General features: G+C 41.3%; 2 protein-coding genes across 2 annotated transcripts in view; one reads left to right on the forward strand and one right to left on the reverse strand.

The window, feature by feature from the left end:
• Window positions 1-2,619, reverse strand: part of FAF1 (Fas associated factor 1) — a 272,216-nt gene extending 269,597 nt beyond the window's left edge. The window contains exon 1 of the mRNA XM_081143762.1: window positions 2,112-2,619. Within this exon, the coding sequence (XP_080999888.1) occupies window positions 2,112-2,156 (45 nt within the window). The 5' untranslated portion in view covers window positions 2,157-2,619. The remainder of the gene's footprint in view (window positions 1-2,111) is intronic.
• A 6,605-nt stretch (window positions 2,620-9,224) lies between these two features.
• CDKN2C (cyclin dependent kinase inhibitor 2C) lies at window positions 9,225-15,233 on the forward strand. The gene is made up of 3 exons (XM_081144859.1): window positions 9,225-10,478; window positions 10,932-11,071; window positions 14,481-15,233. Exons 2-3 carry the CDS (start codon window positions 10,943-10,945, stop codon window positions 14,856-14,858), a joined length of 507 nt encoding a protein of 168 aa, XP_081000985.1. The 5' UTR covers window positions 9,225-10,478; window positions 10,932-10,942; the 3' UTR covers window positions 14,859-15,233.
• The last annotated feature ends 440 nt before the right edge of the window (window positions 15,234-15,673 follow it).

Consider the following 15,673-nt stretch of genomic DNA (forward strand, 5'->3'; position numbering starts at 1 on the left):
CATAAGATGTGTATAGTTTTCTAAGTAACTTTTTATTCTACCAATGTTTTCATACCTATTTAACAATATGAAATTAGTTCTCACCATTTAGCAAACAATTGTTCATTGCAGATGCATAAGCTTTTTTCCATTTTGTAAATAATTGTTCACAGAATTGCCACTGGTGTGAAGAGAAAAACTGATTAGAATGTAGTATGAATGTGATCAAAATGCTTGTCCCAAATGCTTGTCAGAAAATCTGATTTTGCCTCTAAGTACAAGAATCCTAAATTTCCTGTCCTTGGCCAATATAAGGTTGACAATAAGCATAATAATTGTCATAAGTAAGAACAGAGCAAGCAAACAAAACAAAAAAGAAATTAAAAAATTTTTTAAAAATAAAAAGATGCCCAGCCGGGCGTGGCTCAGCGGTTGACCGTCGACCTGGGATCCAGGCGATCAGGGTTTGATTCCTGGTTAGGGCACATGCCTGGGTTGCGGGCTCAATCAATGACTCTCTCATCATTAATGTTTCTATCTCTCTCTCTCCCTCTCCTTTCCTCTCTCTGAAATCAATAAAGATATATTAAAAAAGAAAAAGAAAAAAGAAAAAAGGAGAGCAAACAGTTACAAATTATTAAAGTAGAAAGCCTGGTGAAATCAAAACAAAGTTATAATTACCTTAAATTTTAAAGCTTTTAATGAGGTATACTACACTTGTTGCTGTCAAAAGCCATTTCTACCATAATATAACAATTTTATAATAGAATAAAACCACTCCTCAAAATATAGAGTCCTTTTTCAAACCACCACATTCTATATTAGATAAATGACTGAACTGGAGAATACAAAAAAGAAGATGAGAAGATTTACATGGGCAAAAAAATCTCAGGCCAATCCTGATCCTACAAAACACCAAAATCTGTGGTCAACTTTTAGTTTCAGAACACTTCTGTCAGAGTTTGGAAGTTACAGTATAATCAAATGCAGATAGGTGCATATTCCTAATATATCAGATACCAGTGGATAATCAAAAGAGCAAACTCTGGAAATGGCCATCAGAATATTAAGTTGGGAGGGGGGCTTAAAAAAAAAATCAAAGAAAGAGGGAGAAGAAAAGCCCTACAAAATCTCAGTAAGGGAAAAATATGATCTACAATGCCAGTGTTAGACTTGTGCAATGGTGACAGTGCTAAAGAAAGAAGAGAAAGTCTGCCTGTACATAACAACAGCTTCTAAGTTAATGCCAAAATGAATGGTTAAAAAGATCTCACTACAATATTTTCACCAAATATCAAAGGCAAAGGTGGTGTTCATAGGGTATTGGTTCTAACTCCAAGTCTTTCACAATGCATACAGTTCTACTTTCAAAAGGCCTCCCTAAGATATCCCAGTGTCACTACAGTTGAGCTCAGTAAGGGGATATAACCTTTGCATATCCTTTAAATTATTCCTGGAGAAAGGACACCAACCAAGCAACTCAAATCTGTGGGAAAGGGGAATCTGCAAATATGAATTGGTAATTTAAGCTTATGGATTCAATGCAAAGATACTGTGGTAAATATAATCTATCTGCATCCTCTTTATATTCCTACCCTCCAAAGATTCCAATAAGGCATAATGTTTATTTCTTCTTGAAACCGACCAGGATGCCCCCCTACCCTCTCCAACTCCTCCTCACCATTCTTTTTTACTCTCTCCTAAATACAACACACCCACACCCACACTCCATACAACACCCTCCTCATGGAACAACCCAAACTCTTGACCCAAAACACCCCATACTTTAAAAGCCCCACACTTAATACTCCCCAATTCTACACATTCTCCATATAATACAGGAAACACTACACAGTCCACATACATAACCCAACTGCCATAACACCCTTTCACCCTACAAATCCCATTCAAGCCAGCTGTACTTAACACATTTTACACACACCCAACACAGCATACGAATTACACGTTCTCCCATGCCTCACCACACACACACACACACACACACATACACTCTCTGTACCATGTAAAACCCCCAACCACTGCAGTGCTCATACACTGGGAAGAGGCCACCCTTCTGGCACCGGGAACCCAAGAGGTTGGAGGTGGTAGAGGGACAGGGCCAGATACTTCACCTGAAAATCCGCCAGGATCATCTCCCGGTCCATGTTGGACGCCATGGCGGCAGCCGAGTTCCGCCGCTCCGGGAGCGAAGCGCGCACCTGGGAGGGAGACGGCGCCTCCTGCGGCCGTCGCCACCTTCGCCGCCGCCGCCGGGCGCCGAGGGGCGGGCGGACGAGCCGGCGGGCGGGCCGGCGGACTGGCGGGCGGGGCAGCGCGGGAGGCTAGGAGCTCATGCACTTGGTAACCTTCAGGAGCCCGGGCCGCTCGCCTGCGCCCCGCGGAGCCCGCGCCGCAGACGCCCAGACTGGGAGGTTCGTGCGGATGCGGGTCCGGTCTTACTGTAGCCGGCCAGGATGAAGTCAGGCTGCGACAGCACGCACCAGCTCCTGAGCCGCGGCGAGACCGGCGGGCGGGGGCGGGGAAATCGAGCACACAGGCGGGCGGGCGAACGCCGCGGCCGCCTCCGCCTCCTCCTCTTCCTTCCCGGCCGCTTCCGCCCCTGGTTGGCCAGCACCACGCATGTCGCACATTTTGCCTGTCATCGAGGTCGCAAAGCGCCGCTTTGCGGCTGCCACGTGACTGCCCTTCTGTCAAGCGCTGGGCGCGCCACTACCGGGCGGGGATCCGCGCGCTGCTGCAGGGGACGCCAACCTACGATTGCGGGAGTCCCGCAACAGGTTATTCCGGTTTGGAATGAAGCAGAGGCCTCGCGGCACAGCCGCCCCTGGCTGGGGCCGGGATCAGATTCTGCGCTTTACGCGGTTACTTAGTCAACACACAGACACATCGAGGCTCACAAACCAACTCAGCGCACTCTGACAGCCCGTCTAACGAACAGCGTTTCATAAATGTACGTTTTCTCTAACAAAGTCTCACCAAAATACAACTTCATATACAGTCTTTTACGTTCAACCTCACTGTCAAAATCAGTTTTCACACTGTCACACTTAAACCCAATCCCCCTGACGCCTGCATCCTCAGACTCTCAGCAACTGGGAGGTAACCAGGCTGCCATGGCAGACATGGGGAGACAAGAAAGCTGAGAAATGTGAGAAAATAGACCCCCAAAAAAGAGCATTTTCTTGTTAGTTGTGAGAAATTAAAACCTTTCTGTTATTTTTTAAGTCAGGGACATCTTACAAATGGGGAAAATGAGTCCAACTTTAAATATAGTGGGTCAATTGAAATACTTTCAGAAGTGAAGAAATTACCAGTTACTAACTTTCAGCTTATGGTCGGAAATTGACAGGCTTTGAGTCAAGAATGGCCAAAAACTATGTATAATGAAGTGTGACAATTTGGCATCCTGGTTGGAGGAAGAGTGACTAGAATATGTTCAACTTTGACTTGGAAAAATACCATCTTCTGAACTGTCACAGAGCATTTACTTGCCTTGGAAAGTATGTAAAACCCTGAAAGTGTGAAGTAAGATTGCTGACTTTGTGCTGTAGAGTTAAAAACAGACTAGTGAAATCACCATATAGAATCAAGACCTGGGTCCTTGTATTTCCTGAGCACAAAGAAGAGCACTAGGGTATTCTAAAGACCCAGGTTTATTCTCTGTGTTCTTTAAGTGAAAAGAGCCTGGCCTACAACTCTATGTCATAATCTGTATTTAGACCAGAATTAATTAGATAAGGAGTAGAACCCTCCATAGTCACATGATTGAAGTGTTTGTTTAATTGCCGACCCTAAGGAAGTAATCCCAAAATAGAGCTAAAATGTGAATAATGAAGTGAAACACAGTACCGCAATTTAAGTGTGGCAATTCAGTTTTCCCATTCATACTGTATATCACTCTAAGCACGAGGCAGGTGAGAGATTGTCTCTAGTTACAAGACTAGGATTAATGCAACCCTGAAAAGTTGAGGTTTATCTCTGTGATGATGGAGAGAAAAAAACCCATTCAAGTCCAGTGCTGCACCCCTTCTCCCTCCCTTCTCTCCATCTGGAAATTATGTAATGGGAAGAATAACTTAGACATTCAGGTACATGGGTTCCAGTACTGCTTTCCCAGCTAATCAGCTGGGGGAACTTGGATGGATCACTTAGTCTCTGACTTTAATTTCTGACATGACTGTTTCAGGTGATGAGAAAACAATTATGAAAATGCATGGAAAACAAAATACTTTTACAAAATGAGCATATATTTCATAGTCAGCATTTACTAGGCTTGAGTTCTAACTCTTCCCCTTAACAAAAACTTGGGTCTCAATTTCTTTGTCTCTAAAATGGGGTTTATAAAACTTATAATTGTGAATATTGAGTAACATAATGCTTGTGAAAACTCTTCAAAAACTTTAAAGCTTTACAAACATATTGTTGCTATTACTACTCTGCATACCAATTCCTAAATGCTTTTCTCAGGGCCACCTCTTTCATAAAACTTAAGCCAACAGGATTCTTCTCCTTTATAACCACTGCTTTTACTATCTTAACAACACAATTTAATACTCTGATAAAATCTGTAATTTTTTCTCCATTTGTTTAATCTATGCCTGTTTTAATCTCTCCCCAGAGGTTGAAAGTTCCTTGATGTATTATAGAATTATTCCTCTGAAACCTATATATTAACCTATGTCACCCCAATAAATTCAATTTTAAAAGTTCTTGAGTTATAAGCCATTTCATCTCATATATTTTTTATATTCATCATAGTTCACACATAGCAAAATTTTGAGTATGTAACAATATTTTTGAATTTTTATTGGATGTCTAGAGTGTATAGGTACCATTCACACCTATCTCACTTAATTCTTACAGCCACCAGTTTAGAGAATAAAAAACTGCTCTGAGAGGTAAAGAATTTTACCAAAGTCATGATACAAAGTGACAGACCTAGTATTCAAGACTAGGTCAAAACTAGTGCTCTTTGCATTTACCTTACCCTGCAATTCACCCTCCACACTGCAAAGTTTGTAGAGATCCTGATGGAACTATTTCCAATGACCTAACTCTTCATGGTTGGATAGCCAGTATCCAGAGTAATTGTCCACTATAAGAAAAGGAATGAAAGAAAAATAAATAAATACTGAATTAAGGAGGGGAAAAATCACTTTTCATTTCTCTAGAATTCCTTCCTTAAGAGAAACAATTTCATCTGTGTCACAAACTGAGAGAATAAAAATATATAGAGGTTCTTTGTACATAAAATGAACAAAAGAAAATATTTTTAATCTATCCATTCTCATAGTTGATCTACTGCATTAACTCATGGAGCCCAACTGTATAGATCTTTTTTGAGGACTTCCATGTTCTTTGATCTTATCATTACCTAAAAGAAACTTTTACTTCATCTTTCTCTTAAATATATAATAAAGTTTATTATTGGGCTAAATTTTTATTTGAAATAATCTTAGATTTAGAGAATAGTTGCAAAGATAGTACAAAATATTCCTGTTTACCTTTTATCCAGCTTCCTCTAATGTTATCATCTTACGCAATTGTGGTATAGCTATCAAAACTAAGACATTAACATTGGTACAATACTATTAATTATATTCTAGAGACTCCATTTGGGTTTTTACATTAATGTCCTTTTTCTGTTTCAGGTTCAGTCCAGAATACCATACATTACATTTAGTCGTCATGTTTCATTAGCCTCTTCCAATCTGTGATATTTCCTCAGTCTTGACTTTTGAAGTTAGGAACTCTATAGAATGTCCCTCAGTTTAGGTTTGTCTGTTGTTTTCTCTGAATTATACTGAGTTTATGGATTTGGGGGAAGAATACCACAGAGGATGTATCCTCATCACATGATATCAACATGACTTATTACTGGTGGTGTTAACCTTGATCCTTTGGTTAAGTTAATCAAGCTCTTTAGCAATACTATTTGATTATAATTTATGAGAAGATTAATGCTACTACATTGTTAGATCCTCACTTAACTAATCAAAAATATATTTCAGCCCAGCTGGCATGGCTCAGCAGTTGAGCACCCACCTATGATCCAGGAGATGGAGGTTTTAATTCCAGTCAGGGCACATGCCCAGGTTGCAGGCTAAATCCCCAGTAGGGGGAGTGCAGGAGGCAGCTGATCATGACTCTCATCATTGATGTTTCTCTCTCTCTCTCTCTCTTCCTTCCTCTCTCTGAAATCAATAAAGATATACTTTTTAAAATATATATGTATAGTTTCATTAGTGCCTAATCCTGGACTCTTAAGTAATGAAAGAGGCATAAGATTTGAGGCCTCAAGATCTGAGTTCAAATCCTATTTCCACAATTTACTGGCTTTAAGTCAAAACCTCTATAAGCCTCAATTCCTTCACTTGAAAAATGAGGATAATTATTTTACCTCAAAGAGCTGTTGTAAAGATTAAATAATGTGTGCATCAAATTTTATAACCATGAAACACTATACAAGTTTAATTATTGCTATTATGTTTAAGCTTCTGAGTTGTTTATTGGGCAATTTTTTCTTACTTTACAAAAAGACTTTCTGCTCTGGCCACATAGCTCACTTGGTTAGGGTGTTGCCAAGGTTGTGGGTTCGATCCCCAGTCAGGGCACATACAAGAAGCAACCAATGAATGCGTACATAAGTGGACCAACAAATCAATGTTTCTCTCTCTCTAAAAATTAATAAATTAAAAAAATTTTTTATAAGTAATGTGAGTACCCACATGAAAAAGCCTGCTAAATCTCAGAAATAAAATGTCAAAGCCACAATTATGAAATGATTAAAAGGTCCCCTGAGGATACCAGTCTGTTTTCTACCTCTGTTGTATCTATAAATACAGGAGGAAGACTTTGAGCCTAGGTAAAAAAATTATAAATACCATATATTTCCATAAGGTAATCATTCAGAAACTGTACACACTTAAGTCAATGAGGGAAAGTCACAAAATAATGTGATTAAATTATATTTATATAAGCCCTTTAAAATGAGTATGAACTGCTGAAAAAAGATTTCCATGACACTAAGTATTTAATATCCAACTATAAAGCCTCTATTTTCAGTGTTTGAGAGATATGTCATTATTAAGTTAAAAGAGAAACCACTACTTTCAATATAATAGATAATTAATTGTGAATCTTTCTTGTACACCATGTTAGAATGTAAGCGTATTGAGGGCAGAGATACTTTTGAATCCACTTCAGTGGACTGGCATTCAATAAATACTAGATTTTCATCAGAGGTACTTGGGAGTGCTTACGTACACTCTCTGCACTAAGACTAAAACCTCTGTGCTGCCACTTCTGGTTTACACAATAAGCTGACTGAGCATATGCTTTAGGGCACCAGCAATGCCAGAGTAAAAGACAAAAATACCTTCTTATAGAATTTAATATTTCAGCAAAAGCACTGAAGTAGTCATCAAGGGGAAAAATAGAACTTTGTTGAACTTTTTTACACTTATTTTTTTGTTTTGTATTATTTTTATTTTATTTACATGTGAGGTGGTGAGACATCAAAATCTTTTCAGTGCTTAGTTCCTCCAAAAATCTTAATCCAGCTCTACTGTATGCATCTTAAATTTACTGTTACTCAGCAAATGTACTTTATCTCATGAACATTATAACGCATGTGTACCTATGTGTTATGAGTTACATGAGTACAGTTTAACATTCTTCCTCCTTACAGTATCTTCTCTTAGCAAGAAACCATAATAATGCTAGAAAGCAATTCTCATGAACTGGATTAACGCCAGTTTTCTCTTATCAGCCAACAGTGCTACTATATCATCACACCCTCCAGCTGTACTAACATATTATACAGTAAATTCCCAGAATAATTAAAAGTAAATTGTATTATTTATGGTATTTACTGATAAAAATGGAATCCTAAATGTTATATTTGAAATATCTAAATATGTGTAAGAAAAGAGAAGAGTTATTTCTTGTGGTGTAGTTCACGCTTGATTCACATTTGAAGTTTAGTTACCTAAGAAAAGAGCTCTGGTTATTTTTTTTCTCAACAATTCAGTTAAAGTAAACACTGCCAGATTCTTCCCAGTTTACACCCCCCCCCTTCCTCACCCCCCACCTACCAGCCAGTCTGCTGCTAGATGATTATCCAGATGTTTCTGGTGTTTTTGTTGCTAAAATTCCCAGTATACTTCAAGGAGCGGGGTACAGATGTTACTTGAAGATATGCTTGCTAGAGGTCCATACTAATTAGACCACTTGTCATTTTTTGCTTGGTTTCATTTTGACCACTGGGCGCATCATGTAACCGTGTTGGATATTTTTAAGAACAAAAAATATAGAAAGCTGTACTTAATTAATCTTACGTAGCTAAAAGAGGAAGTTTAAAAGTACAGAGAGAACTGGTGTCTCCGGTGATTGAAATAAACGATTTCCATTTAGACACTCCTTCCCCTTCCCCCACAAACAAGCCCCCATCTATGTAGTCAAAGTGAGAACTCTGGCAATAAAATAAAAAAAAATAGCCTTGTTAGAAAATCCTTCCCAAGACTTATTTTAAGTTCCGCTTTAACGTAAATTGCTTTTCTCCCTTTCTCTGAAGAAATGGAGTATTTCCCAGTTTCGAGTCCCTGGAACGTTAAGTTTTCAGAGTTCGTCATGATTTCTTACCTATATACCATGTCTTTAGTGTTCTTAAAAAAAACAAATCACTCTATGAAAGGACTTTTGCTTTTGCTGAGCCCTGTTGCTGCGGTCAGGCCGGGTCTCGCCCTCCACCCCCGGCCGCCGCTGCCCGCCGCGGCCCTGGGCTGCCCCGGCAGGTGCGAGGCCGGCGGCGGAGAGCAGGACCAGCCTACGCGGCGCGAGCCCAGGGCAGGAGGCGGCCGCGCAGGCCTCGCCGCCGGAACTTCGAGAGCCGGGCGGGGAGCGCAGGGGCGGCCGGCTCTCCGCCTCCCGGCCGCCCGCGGCGCCCAGCCCCTGAGGCCCTGCGGCTCTCCGCCGCCGCTTCATGAACAAGCCTCTTCCCCTCCCGCCCGCCCCCGCCGGGCTCGCCGCAGCCCCGGGTTTCGCGTCTCCGACTCCACTCCGCCCGCCAGCAGAAACAGGCCGCGGGGTTGGCGGGTGGGAGCCGAAGCTAGAGACCGAGGAAGGGAGGCGGGGAGGCGGGGAGCCCGGGAGGCGGGAGAAAGGGCGGCGGGCCGGGGGCGGGGCGAGAGGCGGGGAGCGCGAGCGCCACCAGGGCGGGGGGCGGGGCGGGGGCGGGGCCCGGCCTTCCCGCTCCCGCGGCGCTGCAACTCGGCGGAGCCTCCTTAAAACTCTGCCGTTAAAATGGGGGCGGGTTTTTCAACTCAAAAAGCGCTCAATTTTTTTCTTTTCAAAAAAAGCTGATGAGGTCGGAAAAAAGGGAGAAGAAACCGGCACCGTCTCTGCGGCAGCAGCAGAAGCAGCAATTGTTTGAGAGAAAAAAGAAGCAAGGAAGGAGAGGAAGGGAAAGAGCAGAAAGGGGGACAACGCTCAAGTGTCTGTAGGAGTGAAGGGAGCAGGGACCGGAGATTTGGGGAGACCAGCTACAAAAGAAACTGTCACTGGGAGCGCTGCGGCTCGGAGCGAAGCGGTGCTACCCAGTTCGGCCCCAGGACACAGCTGGCTGGCGGCCGCTGCCGTGTCGGCGGCAGCGGCTGGGGGCAGAGGTCGGGGAACCACGAGAGGTTGGCGAAGTGGCACCGGTCGCCGAAGCTGCTGGGCTGTCGCCGGCAGGGCGGCGGGACTGGCTGCGTCCTGGAATTGTGGCGACTCCCCCTACTCGGAGCTTGGCCCAAGCCTCCCAGGACCTTCCCGATCTCCAGAGGCCCTCAGAAAACCGGGAGAGGAAGGAAAAGACGGCGGCGGCAGCTCCGTGAGCGTCTACCGCAGGAAGCCTGAACTGGCTCGGTCGTAGGCGGGAAGTTACCGGCGGGCTGCCCTGTGCAGCCGCGATGCCGCAGCTCGCTGCAGCCCTGGCTCTATAGACGCTTCCCACTTCGCTCTCCCCTTCCTCACGCCGCTGGAAGTCCCGGGACCCGGTGGGGCCGGCATGACCCGCTCGCCCGAGGCCCGCCGCGCGCCCGGCGGTCTCCGAAGACGCGCGCCGAGCCTGGCTCCCACGGCCTCTGAGGCTCGGCGGGGCTGCGGTGGCCCGGCGGGCTGGCTCCGGAGCCTTCCCGCGCAGCGTTAGCCCGCCGCTCGGCCTGGACGCGAATCAAGGCCCCTCCCGAGAAGCCGAGGCCACGGAGGAGTCGTTACGACCTGTAACTTGAGGGCCACGGAACTACTACTCCCGTTTGCCTTTGGCGATCATCTTTAACCCCCCCGGAGTACGTCAGCATCCAGCTACAGCTGCGCTCTCCCGGCAGCGGAGGACTCGGGACTACCCCTTCGGGCGTGACGGATGGAGACCGAGCCTCTCGGAGGACCTGCCCCTGCAGTTCTGGCCGGCGCGGCTCAAGTCACCACCGTGAACAAGGGTGGGTTAACGCCTTTTCTTCCCCCTCCCCCAAAATGTCTTTTCTTCCGCGGTGTTTTCTCCCTGGTTCTAGTTCCTTAAGCCTCCGCACACATTCCTCGCAGAGATCTATAGTGTTGTAGTGACAGCTCTGCCTGAATTGTACGTCCAGAGTAATTTACCAGGAATGTGTCTGTGTGTCTCTCTGTTGAATCACCAGAGTTCTTCATAGGGGTTAAGCTAAAAAGCGAGGAGCGGAGCCCCTCTCCAATGGCTCAGTTTTGCTGAATAATCACGTGTGAATCGAGGGGCGGGCTTTTGGCAGGCAGATCTTACTAGTATTTACTACCAAGCTCTACTCCAGATTAACCATCCCAGTCGTTCTGTCAGTCTCCGATGCCATCATGCAGCCTGGTTAGGAGCAAAGGAAAGGGAAAAAAGAAAAACAACTAATTCATCTTTTCCCGATCGTCAGGACCCTAAAGAATGGCCGAACCTTGGGGGAACGAGTTGGCGTCCGCAGCTGCCAGGGGGGACCTAGAGCAACTTACTAGTTTGTTGCAAAATAATGTAAACGTCAATGCACAAAATGGATTTGGAAGGACTGCGCTGCAGGTTGGTATCCAGAGAGGTAGGGAAAACAGGTCAACAATGTTGCCTACGTGACCCGGGTTTCTAGAACAGCAGCTTTTAAGCTTTCAGGGGTACAAAATTTCAGTGTTTTTAAACCTAGTTGGTTGCCATATTTTTATATCTTTAAGTGGATCCAACTCCCCAAAATGACGTACTTTGAACAAACTCTTCAAATCCAATAACGTCCTCGGTATCAAGTAGGTTCCAGGTTTGGTCTTATTTTCAGAATGTTTTTATGACGGTGGGTATTTGAAAGTAATCGTAGCAGCGCCGAGTTTTGGGGGGGGTGGGGGTTAGACAGCTCTGTAAACACATTATTATGATTATTATTTGAAGTAAATACGCTGCTATTAGTGGTTTCCGTACTTTGCTCCAATAATTGACTTAACGTTAATTTTCTTGACTACTGGCGAGGCTGTTTTTCCTTCAGATGCTTCAAGTTCTGACAAACGACCTTCCCTCGTTTGGAATGGGTGGATTGGCATGGGGACAGGATGTACATTTCACAGTTAATGTAATACCATCCACCCATTCAGGATTGAGGAGGAATAAAAAGTTGAATTTTCTAATCAGAGCTCAGCTTGTGTTTTTGTCTCTGCGGTCATGCCGCGGTATGTTCTAATTTTTAGTAATTAGATTTACAAGCAACAAATGAAACAAGCCCAGCTGCCAAGTATTGTACCTGATAATTTTTTTCCTCCTCTGAATGTTATCCTGTAACTTAGTTGAAAGGCTTAAAACAGAAAAATGGAAAAGTGGTCTCAAATAGTTGCTTTATCAGAATTCTGATGATATTCTTATGAGCTGGTCTTATTCGGAAATGCCACACTTGAAGCATTGAAAATTGGGGAGAGGGTTTTTAGGGTGCTTTGTTTTAGTTACAAGAATTAGAAAATATAAGTGGCAGGAGATATGCTATTAACTGACACCGCCCATACAGTCTGTACACGTTAAATCAGAATACACTGACCTTGCAAAATTTCCAGTATTGTGGAAGCTTTCGCATAGATATTAAATAATTTGTCTTGTTATTTCAAGTAGATTAAATGGGGAAATGAATTTTTTTCTTTTTCTACCTAGTAGTTTTACCAGGTGTGGTGATGATAGCAATGCCACAAATTTAAAATATTTAAAAGTTTTCTATGGAAAACTAAAAGATTATAAATCTCACAAACAATGAGCTACTTAACCCATATTCAGAATAAGATCTTGCAGGACTTTTGACAAACAGGAAGACTGGGAAATTAATACTGAAAAAAGTTTGGACAAACATTTTAAATACAATTCTGCAATCTTGTTTATATTAAACATGCTTATCAAGATACTAACACCCACTTACTGTGGTTTAGCCCTTGTACATATAATGAAACACACATAAACAGGAGTCTCAAGGCTTATTTTCAGTATGTATAATCCTGACTCTGAAGTTGTGTCATAACTCAAGAAAAACTTTCTTTTAAAACAATTTCCAACATTACTGTTATTTTCTGTGAAAGATGGCAAATTTCCTTCTACGTTTATGTTTATTTAACTCAATAGTAAAAGTTTTTTTCCCCCTTGCTAGTATAAGCTTTTCAACCAGAATAATATCAAAGGCCTTAATCGTACATTTGCTTTACAAAGATCCATGTTGTCTGTTTCTTATTTTTCCCAGTCCAGGTCCTTAAATGTGACTAAATCTTTACAGGCAGTCGTGGCAAAAATTAGACTGTGTTGATTTCTAATAATCAAAAAGTATATTTCATTGAAGTTCTTGAAAAATAAATTACGTATCATTTTTACCACTGCCCCAAAGGCAGGGCTAAAAGCCAGCAGGGTTTTATCGACAGGGAAGCTTAATATCTTGGACATCTATGTAGTTTTCATTTATAAAATGTTATTCATTCTAAATATATTTAATTATATTACTTAATTTGTGGTTATTTAAAAAAAAAACATTCTAAAGGGATAGATCAACTTTGTGGGTATTTTCCAATGGGTTATATTTAATTTCACAAATATTTGAGTGTCTATTATGCATTCTATTTATTATAAATTTATATTATTATGAGTATACCTAAATATAAATGAAACAAGTTAAAATGCTGAAATTTTCTGGCATGTTAATGAGACTATATTTTTTCACAACTAAGTTATATGTATTATATAACTAACTGCATTCTGCTCTACAAGATACTTTACAATTATTAGAGCCTAATAGATACCTCTTACTAAAGTGAAATATGTATATTCAAACAACAGTAGATAAGTCTTTGTCATGTGAATTATTTGTATGTTGACAGCAAATTTTAATACCACATTCTGGCTTTTAAAGTGTTCCTAAATTCCTGACAATAACTGCAAAAGGAAATAAGATGGGATCACCAGTTGATTATTAAATAGGCTCAAACCATACACAAAGCTGTTTGTGTCCCAAAGTACACATTAAATATCTAATTTTCTCTTCTTTTGCTCACTTGAAAATCAGGAGGCTAGTTAGAACTTTAAAAAATAGTAAGTAATATAGTAGGATTCGACCATTTCATTCTTTTCTAGAGCAGTTGCCATACAATCATCTCCTATCTAATACAAGGCGTATCATGATCTTAGTTTTAGATAAGTCAGTATCATAAACCACGGAGAACACTGTTATTTACTTAACACCTTAATAATCAGTAACATTTTAAAATTTCAAGTGAAAGATTCTAAGCACTGAATACACCTCATAGCCAATATGTGATAACTTGAAAAGAAAAAAAAAATTTTTAAACACTGGAAATTTGTCACTATATCTATTGGGAAATGTTGTGTGAAAATTAATCATTTAAGAAAAGATCAGGTCTGGATTTTTAATAGATCATTTTTACACTAGGTGATGGAGTCTGATGTGTAGAAACACTTCTTGGGGAATTTAAAGAAACTCACTCTCCTTATTTCTTTTCAGTAGCTATTTAGAAAATAAATTTTGCCCACATTTGATTTTCCATAACAAATACCCTAGGTACATTTTATGGTATGAACAAGCACAGAAGAAGGCTCTTATTTAAATCTCAAATTCCATTTCTTTTAATAAATTCATGAAATTACACAACCCTTCGTGGGAGATAGAGAACTGAGTTGTGAGTGAATTTTATACAGTTTGGACTAGTTCTATTTTATTGATCAATTTATCCTACTTTGGGGCCTGTTTAAGATATTCCATCATCTAAGCTCAATTTTAAGTTTTCTTCTAGTTTTACCTACTAGTACTTTCCTTCCAGCAACTGTGTCCTTCAAACTCTATCACATGCATCTTCCCCAAGTACTCCTTCACCAATGATAAATCGTTACGTAAATAGGAGAGGTGGATATTTTAAAATATTCTTGTAGTAGAAGCACTTAAAGGATTCTACCTTTTTTCCTTCTTTTCTAGGTTATGAAGCTTGGAAATCCCGAGATTGCCAGGAGACTACTCCTTAGAGGTGCTAATCCCAATTTGAAAGACGGAACTGGTTTCGCTGTCATTCACGATGCAGCCAGAGCAGGTTTCCTGGACACTTTACAGACTTTGCTGGAGTTTCAAGCTGATGTTAACATCGAGGATAACGAAGGGAATCTGCCCTTGCACTTGGCTGCCAAAGAAGGCCACTTCCAGGTGGTGGAGTTCCTTGTGAAGCACACCGCCAGCAACGTGGGGCATCGGAACCACAACGGGGATACCGCCTGCGACTTGGCGAGGCTCTACCGCAGGAATGAGGTCGTTAGCCTGATGGAGGGAAACCGGGCCGAGGGAGCTGAGAATCTGCAATGAATGCGGGGAGGGCTCTCCCACACTGCCTCCTATTTTGTCAAATGGTTGGCTGTCCGGTTTTAATATCATTTGTTAAAACTCAGTTTTGTCATATTTTAAGCAGCTTGTTAAATCTTCTAAAATTGCTAAATGGAAATCTTACTGCAAGTTTATGAACATATTTAATTAAGCAACATCTTTTTCACCAGCAAAATCCTGAGTTCTAACATATAATTGCAAATAGCTTTGGCTTTCTTATTATTATTTTATCTTTCCTTGACTTTTTCATGGCTTCTTTCTCCATTTGCCAATCTCAATACCCAACTTGGAGACTTTGTTTTAAAAATGGTTTGTCTTGATGCTTCTTTTGCCTAATTAAAACACTTTTCCAAAACAGGACAATGTTTTTCTGTGACTCCCACTCCTCTATAACCCTCACATAATTTGCCACTTGCTAGAAGATCATGTTTTACATCTCAACATTAGAAAACGTAGACCAATTGAAAAACTAGACATATTCTCATGGGGATTCAGCTATTCTTTTTTTCCTCTCCTGATGTCTCTCCCAAAAGAGTTTACTTGGTGCCTTGTATTTCTGCTTTAAAATAGGATAAGAATTACTTTTTTTTTTTAAGATCAAACCTGAAATTATTTCAATGTGAATTTATCCTAATATACAATCTTCCCTTTTCCTCAAACTTAAGTTGAATGGTTGAAAAACAGGTTTCAGAATAGTAATCTAAAAGCAATTATATATGAGCGTTTAAAGACACTTTTAAAAGAAACTGCTGCCTTAAAAGTGTCTCCCATTAGATGATTTTTTAAAAATCACAAAT

The sequence above is a fragment of the Miniopterus schreibersii genome (assembly GCF_964146895.1).
Source record: "Miniopterus schreibersii genome assembly, chromosome: 8".
Lineage (NCBI taxonomy): Eukaryota > Metazoa > Chordata > Mammalia > Chiroptera > Miniopteridae > Miniopterus > Miniopterus schreibersii.

What these genes read in the sequence shown, in the direction of transcription:
- CDKN2C (XM_081144859.1), top strand. Translation starts at nt 10,943, where the DNA reads ATGGCCGAACCTTGGGGGAACGAGTTGGCGTCCGCAGCTGCCAGGGGG. An exon ending in TTGGAAGGACTGCGCTGCAG is followed by an intron (nt 11,072 to 14,480) that starts GTTGGTATCCAG and finishes CTTCTTTTCTAG; the next exon opens with GTTATGAAGCTTGGAAATCC.